Source organism: Mytilus galloprovincialis, chromosome 2 (genome assembly GCF_965363235.1).
Source record: "Mytilus galloprovincialis chromosome 2, xbMytGall1.hap1.1, whole genome shotgun sequence".
NCBI lineage: Eukaryota > Metazoa > Mollusca > Bivalvia > Mytilida > Mytilidae > Mytilus > Mytilus galloprovincialis.
Window position 1 is genome coordinate 110533203 of NC_134839.1, and position 16598 is coordinate 110549800.

At 35.5% G+C, this 16598-nt stretch overlaps 1 protein-coding gene across 1 annotated transcript; it reads left to right on the plus strand.

Moving 5' to 3' along the window:
• Nucleotides 1-216: 216 nt before the first annotated feature.
• LOC143062614 (uncharacterized) lies at nt 217-16269 on the plus strand. The gene is made up of 4 exons (XM_076234276.1): nt 217-232; nt 2109-5690; nt 13935-14079; nt 16051-16269. The coding sequence occupies exons 1-4, from the start codon at nt 217-219 to the stop codon at nt 16196-16198; spliced, it is 3891 nt and encodes a 1296-aa protein (XP_076090391.1). The 3' UTR covers nt 16199-16269.
• Nucleotides 16270-16598: the final 329 nt, after the last annotated feature.

Below are 16598 nucleotides of genomic sequence, written 5' to 3' on the forward strand. Positions count from 1 at the left end.
TTCGTTTGATGTGTTTTATCATTTGATTTTGCCATTTGATTAGGGGCTTTCCGTTTTGAATTTTCCTCAGAGTTCATCATTTCAGTGATTTTCATTTTTAATAAGTCAAAGAAACTATACAGACTAAATGACCAGTAATACAACATCAACATAGTAGAGATTTTTTTGTCACGGCCTATTCTTGTCTACAATGTTAGAAAGTGCTCTTTGTTTGATATGTCTATAGACCAAGGTGAGCGACACAGCCTCTAGTTTCGATGGTAATGTTTCTTTCGCACCATCTTAAAGTGTATATATATCACAAATCGTTCGCTATGACCGTGTCTGTTGTGGCGTTTAGGATTTTAATGAACGTAATCTAATTATTACTGGTAAATTATTAAATCGGGGATTTCGTGACCATTACTTAAATTTTTAACTGAATTCATTCATAGATAAAAATATTTGGTGTTGAAGTTTGGTTGCATACATACAACTTATCTAGATAGCACATCCTGATATTTACGGAAATGCTGTTTACCGTGTCCGGAAATTAAGAAACAAAATTATTGTCAAAGGTTACCAATTCAACCACAATTAGATCTTTGAATATTGTTTTTCTTGATATTTAAATTGATTTTGTTATCAGTAAATTAAAAGCAAACTAAATATTATTGTTATATACATATGCACATTCATCTATCTACAACCTGTCGATACCTGTATCTAGGCATTGCACAAGGTCATGGTTTTTTTTTCTCTGACTGTTTATTACGTACACTAAATCCATTGGATGTTGGATGTGTAGCCATTGATAATTTAGTTTTAGATGTATAATTTTTTCAGTAGTTGTTCTTTGCTTTGAACTAGCTGCGAGTACTCTCAGATCTGTACTAAGGTTCATTTTGTTGTTGGGATAAACACGAACCCGGCCACGGACACTTTTTTTTGTTAGATGCATTTCTTTTTGTATCTTTCTGATTACCCGTTCATGTCTACTCCTTCTGATGAGTAAAGCTTTTTTCGATCGAATTTTATAATTTGTTCTAGTGTTGAACTGTCATACAACTGCCCCAGGTTAGAGGAGGGTCGAGTGGTAACAAACATGTTTAACCAAGACACATTCTTTATGTGCCTTTCTCAAGTCTGAAGCCTGTATTTAATTGGTTGTGTCTGTCCTATCTACTATTCGTTAATTGTCATAAATTATGCCGTTTGTTTTCTCGTATGAGTTGTTTTAAAATAATAAAAACGGCATTCACACACGAATCCTGGCTTTTGAAAGACAAATGATAGTGTGGCTTGGTTTTTATTTCAATAGTTGTTTTTGGCTTTGAACTAACTGTCATTACTGTGAGTACTCACGTATCTGTGTTCTTGGATACTTAGGCTTTTCTACCTCAATAATAGATTACCTTAGCTGTATTTGGCAAAACTTTTAGGGATGTTTGGTCCTCAATGCTCTTCAACATCGTACTTTGTTTGGCCTTTTTAACATTTTTGGATACGAGCGTCACTGATGAGTCTTTTGTAGACAAAACGCGCATCGGCGTTAATATGAAATTTCAATCCTAGTATTCATGAATGATGAGTTTATTGTTTGGTTTTCGGATGTACAACTACCCGTTCATGTTCACTCAATATGATAAGTTAAGCCTTTTTCAACTGACCACATCTTCTTATTTTCATATCAGCACAACAGATTAAATAATACTTATTGTGTCATATTTTGATGAATAATTAAAACATATTGTTTCAATGTAATATAACAAAAATGACAACCATGGCGTCACAGTAACACAAAAATATTTTTTTCCAGGATACTTTTGAAGACTTTGATATATATTATTAACTGTCTGTCTATCTGATACAAACTCCCTCGTGAACCTTTTATTTCAAATAACTTGTTGCAGCTTTACCTAGGGTAGGAAACCTCACATATTTCGAATAATATAACAATTGATTTATAGTGAGCAGACGCAAAAGTGCCGACTAGCATGTTGGTAATCCGTCGTGAATAGCGCTTAATCGTCGTGAATAGCGCTTAATCGTTTTGAGATAGAAGAAAAATAAAAATAAAATTGAAATAACTTGTGAGTACATATCTTTCACAGCAGTTTTATTTTTAGGATGGTCTGGTCGTCATTGTAACACTGACGTAGATGAGTGTGACCTCAAAGCAGATATATGTAGTTCTGGAACATGTACCAACACACCCGGTAGTTATCACTGTACATGTCCTTTTGGTACCTACGGCAAAGAATGTGATATAGCGGAAACTTGCGACAGCCACCCCTGCAAAAATGGAGCTACGTGTTTAACTGATAGCAAGAAAATTATTTCATGCAAATGTTTAGCAGGGTACTCAGGAAAGAGTTGTGATGTTGTTTCTCATTCTGCAACAACAACATCCCATGCAACATCAACAATAAAACATTCAACAACTAAGCAATGTCCTAAAAACTGTAGTGGACGAGGGAGATGTAGTGATGGAAATTGTTTATGTAAAGGATCTTGGACTGGTATTGACTGTTCTCAAGTTGATCATTGCAGCATAAATCCTTGTAAGAACAAAGGGAAATGTAACAATAACGCAACAGGACATACATGTAATTGCACCTTTCAGTGGACTGGAAATAATTGTGAAAATCGTAACTATTGCTCTGTGTCTCCATGTATGCATGGTCACTGCACAAATGGGCGGACTTCATTTTCATGTGCATGCAGCAAAGGCTGGATAGGTACAAAATGTAATGTATATGACTACTGCTCAACGCATCCATGTCAGCATGGAAGTAGGTGTACAAATGGACCTAATGCCTACTCGTGTTCATGTTTAAAAGGCTGGATTGGGAAGACTTGCAGCAGTCAAGATTACTGTTTGAGAAATCCTTGTCAACATTCTGGTTCTTGTATAAACACAGGTAACGCTTATTCCTGTAAATGTAGCAGTATATATACAGGAACGAATTGTGAGAAATGGAATTATTGTTTGAGTTCTCCATGCCGAAATAGAGGCACATGTTCAAACAAAGGACCTTCGTACACATGTACTTGTCCATCGCCTTGGATCGGCAGAAATTGTGAAAGAAAGAATCATTGTGCCAGTTCGCCTTGCAATCATAACAGCACATGTACAGCCAGTGGGAGTACATTTTCTTGTTCTTGTTCACCTGGGTGGATAGGTAGTACTTGTGATGAAAGGGATTATTGTCAATGCCAACATCAAGGTACTTGTACAAATAATGGAAAAACCTTCTCTTGTAATTGTACTAAAGGTTGGATAGGGACAACATGTACTACGGTTGATCATTGTGCTAATAATCCGTGTGATAATTCGGAGAAATGCAGTAATTTAGGCAATAGTTTTACATGTCAATGTCTTGATGGTTGGAATGGTACAACATGTAAAACAGAAACAAAATGTCATAATAATACTTGTAATAACCATGGAACCTGCCAAGTCAGTGGTAATAAACCATTGTGTACCTGCGAAAAGGGTTGGCATGGAAATTTCTGTACTGAGGTAAATCATTGTTTTTCTCATCCGTGTAAATTTCAGACGGACTCACAAATAACTCATCAGAACAATAGTAATACAACTAGTTGTGATAGTTTCTGTCGAAATGCAGTTTTATGTGACATGTTAAACACTGGATTAAAATGTGTATGTAAATTAGGATGGATTGGGGATACATGTCAAGTACGAGATCCTTGTTTTAATAACCCATGCAATAATTCAGGAATTTGTTTTGGAAATTCAAACATTTTTTTATGTTATTGTCCAATTGGGTGGAAAGGATCTGTTTGTGAACTACCCGATGACACCGTAGGACGTACAGTATTGAATCCTTGTAAAAACGGAGGTCATGTTTTTTATCACAATGAAAATCTTATTTGCTCTTGCCCTAAGGAATGGACTGGTCCAAAGTGTGAACAAGATAAGGACGAATGTAAAAATGGTATCAGTATAAATGATACAATTATAACAGAAATCTGTCAGAACAATGGTCGCTGTATAAATATTCCAGGAGGATTTGTGTGTGCTTGTCATGACGGCTGGGCAGGAAATAGATGTGAAACTGACGTAAATGAATGCGATTCCGCCCCTTGTCAAAATAAAGGTATATGTAATAATATCAACGGATCATTTAAATGCTATTGTGAACCGGGCTGGAAAGGTTCCATCTGTGAAATAGACATAGATGAATGTCAGTATGCCCCATGTGGAATACATGGTCAATGTAACAATAGCGATGGGAATTTTTCCTGTATGTGTGAAGATGGATGGTCAGGAAATAAATGTGACCGACGTGTAGATCCATGTGACACATCTCCGTGTCGTAATAATGCTACTTGTGTTATAAATGGAGAGGAATATATATGTCAATGTCTATCAAATTGGAAAGGTATACATTGTGATGAAGACGAAGATGAGTGTTTATTTCATCCGTGTGAAAACAATGGACTCTGTGTAAATTTACAGGGGAATTACTCGTGTAACTGCACAGATGATTGGACTGGGAGACATTGTGAGGAAAGGGTTGACTCTTGTCGAAATAGCCCATGTTTAAACAATGGTACATGCTTTGATTCACTTCCTGGATATCTATGTAACTGTAAACAAGGATGGACAGGAGAAAGATGCCAAACAGATAACAATGAATGTCTGTTGTCTCCATGTAGTAATAATGGAACATGCGTAAATACTAACGGATCGTATCGTTGTGATTGCACGGATTTCTGGGAGGGCGAGGACTGTTCTGTTGATATTGATGAGTGTAGTTATAATCCATGTAATTCAACTTACAAATGTGTAAATACTATCAGTGGTTACGAGTGTGTGAATTGTACGACAATGAATTGTACAAATAGTGGATCATGTACTGATACCTCGTCCGGGCCGATATGTCATTGTGTACCTGGACGGATTGGTGAATATTGCGAGAAACAAGATTTCTGTTTTAACCGTCCGTGTAACCCGTTAGAAAACTGTACAAACGAGGCTGATGGTTACAAGTGCCACTTTCACCCCTGTAATAGTTCACCTTGTCTAAATAAAGGAATGTGTATGGAGCATAATCTAGGATATTCTTGTCAGTGTAGATCTGGATGGAGGGGAGATCGTTGTCAGTACGAGGATTTCTGTAAGTTATCTCCATGTGTCAATAACGGGACGTGTTTAAATCACAACTTTGATTACACGTGCATCTGTACAGAGGAGTGGGAAGACAAAAATTGCTCTGTTTACAACTATTGTCATACAGATCCATGTATCAATTCTGGTATATGTTTAAACGGAAATTCTCAATTCACATGTGTATGTAACAACACTTACACTGGACAGACATGTGAAACGTTCGATTTTTGTTATAGTAGCCCATGTAAAAATGGTGGTTCGTGTATCAACGGAAAAACTAACTTTACATGTATTTGTGACAGAGGATATACAGGGAAAATATGCGAAACGGAAATAGACTGGTGCGCATCCTCGCCGTGTCATCACAACAGTTCATGCGTCAACATTCAGTATGGATTCTACTGTCATTGTACTGGAGGCTGGGTTGGTCGTCAGTGTGAACATGATATTGATGAGTGTATGTGGAGCACATGCCCAATTGGCTCTTACTGTCAAAACCAGTTAGGAGGATATAGATGTCGTTGGAAAACTAAACGATCTGCAGATGTACAATTGTTTAGACATAAAGCAGGTAATGAGTGTGTACAATTGGTTAAAGCAACTCCTTTTTGTTAAATGGAAAATCAATATTTTCCGTAGTACACAACTTTTTATGCACATATAATGCTATAAATGTGTAACGGATAATTTATGGAAAGGTATATACAATAATAATAAATTATTTTATTAAAAATTCACGTATTAATTAACAGTTGAACAACATATGATTAAACATGTACAATGTTTAGAATAACCAACAATCTACAATAAAGTTGCTTGAATTTCACTTCACAAACGTTCATATGACATAGAAAGAAATATCAAAATAATTGCGAAAACTAACTAAACATATTAATTTCGGACACACTATGTTATTCTAATATAACCGGTTGCACATTTTGGTCAAAATATCTCGATTACAGTATAGTAAAAAATTACCCGTATGGTTATTCATGAAAAGTTACTTAGTACATGGGTGTTGCGGAGACGATTTGAAATGTGCAGTGGAATAAATTGTTTCATATAAAGTTCGACGATTTGGGATTTGGGAGTTCGACGATAACGTTATACCAATAGCATTATTATATCCATATCACATAACTAACGAATGTTTGCTAATAACTACGTTTTAATCCAATATTTACAATATATACAATCATTTTCGTAATACAATTTCACAACATTGTTTTCGATGTTAACTTATCGCATGATAAAAACGATCTGTTTACGTCTGAACATTAGACATCAAATTTCACACTCATTTAACCTGATTCCCAGAGATGATCAAAACAAAGTAATTAAATTAAATAGCCACAGCTGCACGTGCAGACGATTTTTACTTGAACTCTAAATGACTAGACTGACCTACTGAAGGTGTCATAAAATTTAGGAATACCGTTAAGATTAACCATTAACTTTCTACACAGTAATAAATTCTTTGGAAAATACTGTTATCTTTAACTAATCTTAGCAGACGAAAATGTAGCTCTATTTCAACATAATTATATTGAAAATTAACGATAAAAATAAACTTGCAAAATTATAAGTGCAATCAATAAAAACCGATTTCTACTCTATTAAAAAATCTTAACTATAAACAATCATACTAATAAAAACTAAAAAGCTATTGTCTTCAATTCATTCTCCCCCTCTTGATTGCTCTAAGCCAATCAAACAAACAATAATTAAACGATATAAAACTGTCTTTGATCTAAGTTCAAATTGTCAAATCTAAAACTATTTCAAAATATTTAACTGTCTAAATTGAAATGAAATATATGTCCATATTTATACGTCAATTATTTATCACTGTCATTTTCGGAGGTTTCGATCTCTAACGGGCACAGTTTTGTTATTGGTCTTATCAATACAGTTTGTCCAAGTGAAACTTTTGCAACGCGAACATGTCCATCTTTGCCAGGGAAAACTTCGATTATTCTGCCAAGCGGCCAATGTCCTCTCGGAGCGTTCGGATTCATTACAAGCACAATATCATCGGTTTTCATGTCCCTTTTTGTTTTAGTCCACTTGTCACGTTTGTTAAGTCCCGGCAACCATTCTCTAATCCAACGTTTCCAAAAATGTCTAATTAATTCCTGTATTCTTCTCCATCGTTTTCTCGGGTTAAAATCAGTATTATCAACGGTTTCTGGAGCGAAATGACCACCTAATTGTCCGTGCAAGAAGTGATTCGGTGTTAAAGGTGTATCATCTTTCGGATCGGCAGATTGGTACGTAAGCGGTCTCGAATTTATCAGTGCTTCAGCTCCGGTAAATGCTGTTAAAAGTTCCTCATCATTAATGTCTGCATTTCCTAATATTGCATAAATAGCCCTTTTTGCCGATATTATCATTGTCTCGTGAATACCACCAAAATGCGGAGCTAACGGTGGGTTGAAATGCCACTTAATCCCTTGGTTACTAATTGAATTATGTATTTTATCCTTGTCTAAAAGCGCAACAAGTTCTTTCAGTTCTCTATTTGCTCCAACAAAATTAGTTCCATTGTCTGAAATCATCTCTTTCGGAAGACCTCGCCTGTTCACCATCCGATAAAATGCGTTAAGAAATGAGTCCGTATCTAATCCAAATGCTACTTCCAAATGCACTGCGCGTGAAGCTAAACACGTGAATAGACATAAGTATCTTTTCTGACGTCGTTTTCCTCTGCCCTGAACTGTTATGAACGGTCCACCAAAATCAACTGCTGTACGAGCGAAAGCATGTAAAGGTGTTTTGAAACGAATTTCCGGTAACGGAGCCATCACTTGCTCGGCAACTTTAGCTTTCTTCTTACGACACGTATAACACTCATGTTCATATTCTCTTATTTCTTCTCTCCCTGAAATAATCCAAAATCGAGACGATAATGCTGAAAATGTTTGATTTGTCCCACTAACATGTTTTCCAAGTTCGTGATATCGTTTCACAATAAGCTTCGTGACCCAATTTTTTCGTGGTAATATTATTGGATATCTTGCGTCAAACGATAGAAATTCGGCGTTCTCTAAACGTCCATCACATCTGATTAGTCCATTTCCATCAATTCGCGGTTGCAATCCTAGCAATTTGCTGGTTTTCGGTAAATCTTTACTTTTCATAAGAGCGTTGTATTCGTCTGAAAATGCCTCCCTTTGTGCATTTTTGATTATATCCAACTCGACATCTGCATATTCTACGGTAGATAAACTACCTTGACGACGTTGTTTTTGCGTTAGTCTGCAATTGTCAATAAATCTGTGCACATACGCTTGTACACGAACTAGTCTTACGACACTAGAATAACGTACGGGATCTAAACGCCAATCTAAATCATTATTATGAATACTTTTCAGTGTAGTATATTTATCGCTTGTTTTCTTTTGACACTTAAGTTCGGTATCACGTACGTTTTCTATCTGAATATTAGTGTCCGGCCATTGTGGTTCCTCATCTTGTAGAAATTCCGGTCCATTCCACCAAAATACGTCCGACTGTAATTGTTCAACGGTTCTACCTCTAGATACTAAATCTGCCGGGTTAACTTTTGTTGGCACATGTCGCCATTGTTGAGGATGCGATGACGTGTGAATCTCTCCAATTCGATTCGCTACAAATGGCTTGTACTCTCTACTCCTGCCTCTAATCCAATACAAAACGTTCATACTGTCTGACCAGAATGTCATATTATCATCGGGCACTTCTAATGCGTGTTTAACTGAAAGTGCTAATCTTAATCCTAAAACTGCGGCCATTAACTCAAGTCTTGGAATGCTGACTGAAGTTAAAGGAGCAACTCTGGATTTCGCTGCTATAAATCTCGTAGATATCATTCTACTCTTATACTCGTGTCTAGCATATATAACTGATCCATAAGCCTCCTGAGAAGCGTCGCTGAATGTGTGTAGACTCGTTAAAACAATGTCTTCTTTTAACTGCAAACATCTCGGTATTTTAATACAACATAGTTCATCAAGTTCACGGAACCACTCTCTAGATTTTTCAACAAGTTCTTCGTCTAACTGGTCGTCCCAGTCTAGTCCTGCTGTCCACATCTCTTGTAGTAGTAGTTTTCCTCTTATTGTGTACGGCGCAATAAATCCTAACGGATCGAATAACGTAGCAACTTTGCTTAGAATGTTTCGTTTAGTAAATTTAAAATCAACTGCCGGTGGGTTAGCTTTAAACGTGAATATGTCATTGTCTGCCTGCCATATAACTCCTAGAGTTTTCACTGACGGTAAATATCCCTCATCGAGATCGACTTGTGACGCGCGATCTTCTTCTGGTATGCATTGTAAAACTGCCTTTGAATTCGATAGCCATTTCCGTGCATACATCCCTGCCTTTGCCCATAACTGTGATAGCTGATTATAAAGTTCGATGCCTTGTTCATCGTTGATTACGGAGTCCATACTGTCGTCCATGTATGTAGATTTGAGAACTGTTTCGGCGGCTCGTGGATATGAATCTTTTGTCATTTCGGCATGTTTTCTAGAAACAAACTGAGCTTGAAATGGAGACGAATTTACTCCAAAAACAACACTATTGAATTCATACTCTTCTGGTTCCTGTTCAGTTTTCATTGCGCGCCATAAAAATCTGTGAAACGGTCTGTCGTCTGGTGCAATTTTAATTCTCAAATACATTTCGGCGATGTCACAAACAAGTGCAACGGGGTATTTTCTGAAGCGTAATAGTACATCGAATAAATCTTGCTGTAACTTTGGACCTTGATGAATAGTGTCATTTAGCGAAATCCCCTGAAATTTTGCGGACGCATCAAATACGATCCTCGTTTTAGTTGTTTCCTTGTCCGGTCTTATTACCGGGAAATGCGGCAAATACCATTTTCCTGTTACGGTCTCCTCCTTTGTCGATACTTTGCGAACATATCCTTTCTCAATATATTTCTCTATTGTTTGTGTATAAACATTATCAATACTCGGGTCTTTGTTTAATCTTTTTTCTGTATTTGCTAATCTACTTAATGCCATATTATAATTGTTCGGTAATGAAGGAGTGTCGTCTTTCCACGGTACTTTAACTTCGTAGTGTCCATCCTTAAATTCCAAAGATTGCTCTACCTTTGACAACGCTTTTTGCTCATCATTGCTTAGAAACATGTTTTCGCTTGGTGTTTTGACATTTTCGATTTCCCAAAACTTCCTAACAATGTTATCTAAATCGTTTCGATCCTCTTGTCCACGAGCAAAATAAGTTCGGTTAAATAGTGTCTGATCCTGTCCGCTATTCGGATCTCCGATGCACGTCCAACCTAACGGTGTTAGTCTAGCAATTGGCTCTCCAGGTTTACCACGTATATCTCTATAAGAAAAATGTAGATCCGGATAGTCCAGTCCGATCAACATATCAACAGTAGGTCTCTTTCCTAGATTCGGAAATTTAATCCCTGCAAGATGGTCCCATTTCCGAGCGTGTTGTTTCCAGTCAACTGGCTGTAAACTTCCGGTTACACGGTTAGTAGTGAATGCGACTATTTTGGCGTCTGTCTGACCATTGTGACTTTGAAGTCTTACCTAGACTGGCATAGTTTCAAATGTTTCAACATTGTCATTTAACACATTAACTGTCACTTTCTGAACTTGTCCTTGAAGTCCCAATTCGGCGGCAACATCAGCGTTGATATACGTTTTCGTACTTGCGTCATCCAGTAATGCATTAACACTTACGGTACGGTTTCCATTTTTCAATATTACAGGTACTGTTCTAAGTGTAACGAAGTTTGATTTTCTGTCTCGGCCAATCATTGTGCGATCCCGATTCTCCCCCTCAGTGGCGGCGTCTGTATTTTCCTTCTTCTCAGCAGCATAGTTCTGTTTTGTTTTCGATTCGGTTCTCACTGGAACTTTTGGCTCACTGAACGATTGTTTATCTCTATGTAAAAGTCTGTTGTGCACTTCTTTGCATCCACCCAAGTTACATGCTCTACTTCTCGGACACTGTCTGCCTACGTGATCATGTCCTAAGCAACGATAACACAACTGTAAACGTTTTGCGGTATCCCATCTCTTGTTAACGGTTAACTTCCGAAATTCATCACACTTCCAAACTCCATGATTACCGTTACAACACTTGCACACCCTATTTCCGGTATAGCTTTCATTTTGCGATTCTCCAAAAAATGTTCTAAATCCATCCCTACGATTTCCTTTATAATTCCGCTGTGAATTGCTACTAGAGTTTGCACTTAATCCATGTATTGTTTCTGAGGCTATAGTTTGAAACTCTGCTTCCTGTAAAATCCACTCACGTAGACATTCAACTGACTCTGTTTTTCCGCTTTCGAATATCCAACGATGATACCTCGACAACATAGATTCTGTCATCTTTCGCTGCAATTTGTTGTACAAAGAACCATTCTTTAACTCCTCGAAACGACCTGCTTCTTTCAAGTTCACAACTGCTATATCCAGTAAATCTGCAAAATGTTCTATGTCTTTAGCGATACCTTCTCTCATAGGTTTAAAGTTTTCAAGTTCTTCTATATACAGGGTTATTTGTCTTCGTTGTCCTCCATACTTTCTTTCTAAGCGCTCCTTTGCGGCATCATACGCAACTGCTGAATGTCCTAAATTTTCGATAACTTGTAACGCTTCACCTTCCACATATTGTCTTAGTTGTAATAATTTAAATTCCTTTGTCGCCGGTGCTTGGTCGATACATGCTAGAAATGCAGCTTTCCAGCTCTGGTAGTTTCTTTTATCTCCTTTAAATATCGGTATTGAAACTCTTTTTAATTGTTTCCACATGTCGCTTCCCAATTCTGACTTCAATTGCTTGTTGTTATTTTCTTCTTTCGTAGTTTGTTCAAATTCTGGTTTAACTTCCTTTTCTTCAGTTACATGTTTACTTTCAACTTTATTTTTGAAATTCACATTATCTTGTTTTGATATTCTAGATACACTGGATCCAACGCTTGACGCAACTTTGCTCTCGATCAAATAGTCACGACACTCATTTTCTGCGTCTGTAAATTCTTCTTCGATTTTTTCCATCTCTTTTGTTGTTTTCATCACATTTTGAATGTCATTTCTATGCTTGTATTTGTCGTATAAATTCCCCATAATATCCATCGCTTTTTCTTCTGCATTTATCAGTTTCTCTTGAATTACTTTTATTTCTTCACGATCCGGAAAATCTTCTTCACGAATTTGTAGTAATGAATGTCTAGTTTTTGTGAATGCCGATTTCGCTTTCGCTTTTTCCTTCTTCAGATCTGCTAATTGTAAACTTTCGTCCGGTTGAGCAATAACAGTTTCGTCCATTTTGTCTCCCTCGCTTGCCGCTGCTTCGATTTCCAAATCCCAATTACTCATTTTCACACAATACGATTACGATTAAAGTTCTTTGAACCACGCTCTGCTACCAAAATGTTGCGGAGACGATTTGAAATGTGCAGTGGAATAAATTGTTTCATATAAAGTTCGACGATTTGGGATTTGGGAGTTCGACGATAACGTTATACCAATAGCATTATTATATCCATATCACATAACTAACGAATGTTTGCTAATAACTACGTTTTAATCCAATATTTACAATATATACAATCATTTTCGTAATACAATTTCACAACATTGTTTTCGATGTTAACTTATCGCATGATAAAAACGATCTGTTTACGTCTGAACATTAGACATCAAATTTCACACTCATTTAACCTGATTCCCAGAGATGATCAAAACAAAGTAATTAAATTAAATAGCCACAGCTGCACGTGCAGACGATTTTTACTTGAACTCTAAATGACTAGACTGACCTACTGAAGGTGTCATAAAATTTAGGAATACCGTTAAGATTAACCATTAACTTTCTACACAGTAATAAATTCTTTGGAAAATACTGTTATCTTTAACTAATCTTAGCAGACGAAAATGTAGCTCTATTTCAACATAATTATATTGAAAATTAACGATAAAAATAAACTTGCAAAATTATAAGTGCAATCAATAAAAACCGATTTCTACTCTATTAAAAAATCCTAACTATAAACAATCATACTAATAAAAACTAAAAAGCTATTGTCTTCAATTCAATGGGAACGGTATGTAATATGCAACTTAAACGACAAATTAAGAAATTTGATTTGACGAGGAGTTGTAAAAAAGGGTTATATGATTTTTTTAATCGTTTAACGACTAAAATGGCTAACATATGTCTTTGGATCAGAAAGACAAATATAAGGTGCTTAACATTTGGTGTGAAATATAATCAAAATGAGTACTACTTTAAAAGAGAGACGAAAGATACCAAAGGTCAAACTCATAAATCGAAAATAGACTGACAACGCCATGGCTAAAAGTAAAATGACAAACAGACAAACAATAGTACATATGACACAACATAGAAAACTAAAGAATAAACAACACGAACCCCACAAAAAATTAGGGATGGTCTCAGGTGCTCCGGAAGGGTAAGCAGATCCTGCACCACATGTGGCACCCGTCGTGTTGCTTATGTGAAAACTAATCCGGTAAATAGTCTAATCCAGTAGGTCACATTCATGAAAGGGAAGGGGATTGTAGTTAGGACGTAAGGAACATATCCGATATCATTTGTGAAACGCTTATTCCATAACGGTCAACCAACTTTACGAAGGGATGATTTCAACTTCACCATTTGGAACTCTTGGTTTAATAGCTTCCTTGTGAGCAGAAACTTTCTATCAAGAAAATAATGATAGGAAATGCAAGCACGGGAATATCGTATCAATTGGGAGATATATACCCCGTATGCAGGTGCTGCTTTAAATTACATGTTCGTTTATTTTTAGAACCAGTTTCGGTAAGAATATCACAACTTGCTGTGACTGAACACAAGATAGATTCTGTTTTATCATCTGTAAAGTGTCTCATTCAATGGTATATCTGCAGTGATGGTGTAGCAATGGTAAAGTCATTATCCCTTAATGTAGACAGGTAGGTTTATTAGGAGTTGTTGAACTATTTTGGAAATATTGTTGAATACCAATGAACAGGGTGAAGACAGTCACTTATTACAAATTCCATGTGTTTTACGATACAATGATATTTCACGTTTTTTGTACGATAAAACGAACCATCGATTTACATTGCATAGCAGTTTGGGAACAGTAGTAAGATCTAGTAAAACAAAATATTATATGGTCAACACCAAATGATGGCGACCAATTTTACCAAGCACAAGAACTTCTTGTCAAATGACATCAGAGGAGTTCGTTCTTAGTGTCTCATTATTATTCTTTAACTATGATCAAATCAAAATGACAGTACTATATGGTTAATGACACATAAATCTACCAAGAGGTAATTAACAAATGGACTTACAGGAGTTGCATTCATAAAAGAGGGATGAAAGATACCAGAGGGAAAGCCAAACTCATAGATCGATAAACTGACAATGTCATGGCTAAAAAAGAAAACGACAAACAAACAAATAATAGTACACAAGACACAACATAGAAAACTAAAGACTTAGCTAAAGACTAAAGTGTCATTGCTACATTACTAAATTAAATACAAACCAGAAAGTGTTAGAAAAAAAGAACAGGAACACACGATACGAGTATGCACAACAAGACAACAAACCCAATAGCAAAAATAATCAAAACTTATATATATTGTGTACAAGTTGTACTGTTGTACAAATTATAATTTGTACAGAATTTTTGTACAAGTTATCAGTGTTTAATGACCTGCTGAACAAAAATGGATGAAGTGAGCACACAGTCTTTTGCTTCGCATATTTCTGTCATATTTTCACAACTTCATGATACAGTCTAATACTGAGCATTGATACAATAACATTATAAGACCACACAAAGATTTTGTATGGATATGAATATTGTATAAGGAAAAAAATAAAATTAGAATTTAAACCATTCAGGTATCCTCATTTCCAGTTTGAAGACAAGGAGAATAGCACTAAATGTTAGGTTGAAGTATATTTTTTTTGAATTTAAAACATTACACTAGTACTTTTATAAGATAAACCTGTATCACATGTTGCAAGAAGGTAGGTGTAAAAAAACTTATAACTTGTACAAAAACCCTGTACAAATTACAATTTGTACAAACTTACATCTTGTACACAACATATATATACAGTGCATGGCGATTTTTACATTATTAACTTTTATTTTACATACAAACCCCTGCTTTAAGACTTTATACTGTTCACGAAGAACAAAGATACATATATTAAAAAGTTTTTCTTGAATTCCAAAGCTAAACTGCGAACAAGCGTATATTAAACCAACTGAAAAAAATAACTTTCTTACGAAGGAGTTAATGAAGTTTCTTTCTGTTCAGATGTAGATTCTGAAATGGTTCGAATATCATCTCTAAAATAACTAGAAACAATTTTGCAATGATATCTAAGCTTTTGATTTTTCTACTCTTTATATTACACGTACAATATACCATGCTCAACTGAAAGATGGACTACATCTTCTCTTAAAACCTTTTCTACAAAAAATAAATCATTTACATGAACTCCTGTGTTAAAGATCATAAAATCTTTTGTGCATAATCACTCTAATTAAAAAACAACATCGACGATAATATGAAAGGTTTTTGGATCGACACTCAAATATCCCAAAAAACATAAGAACAAAGTGTAGAATTAACTCGGAAATGACTTAACTAAACTGACTAGTACGCGAAGTATAAAACAGCTAACATAAAAATAAAAGAAACCTAAGAAGAGTATTCTCAGTTACTGAAAACAATAAAGCTAATAAAAAATATAACTGAATTTTCTAGCCAAGCCTATAATATCACACGGATTTAGCGATTTTTATGATATCTACTATGTAGTATTTATACTTTTACTGTATTGAAATATCAGTTTTTATCCAAACAAAATAACAAAGACAGGCTGATGCCAAAAGATTCTTTTTTTAATTACAGGGAGAACAACAGTGCAAGTTACTCATTTACATCTTCATGTAAAGGATATGTCTTGTCGGCTAATGATGTCAACAAGCACCTGAGGCTGGCTTTGACATATCCGACCACAAATACATGTTTGAATGGTTTAAATTATATCGATAACTAAGATATAATTAATCAAGAATCGGTATTTCTTCAAGTGTTGTTTCACGCATACTAATAAATCTATAATTCTAAGTTATATCTCTTCTATAGTATGAGTTTATGCAATCAGTGATTTACATGTTTTTGAGCTTTTGATTTTGCCATTGCATTTATGGTTACTATACTATATATAAAAATATTAATTTTCGCGAACCATTTAGGTCACGGAAATTCCAAAATATGGCATCAGTAAGGAGAGTTGTACAAACAATGTAAATACACAGAACCCCATCCAAACTTGCTTTAGCTAATAGTATTCATCTTTTTCTATTTTATATGTACAAACAACATTCCATTTTTCAATAATTTCGATTAAAAAATTCCAAAATCTGAGTTAAAATAGGTCGAATGCCCCAAATAAA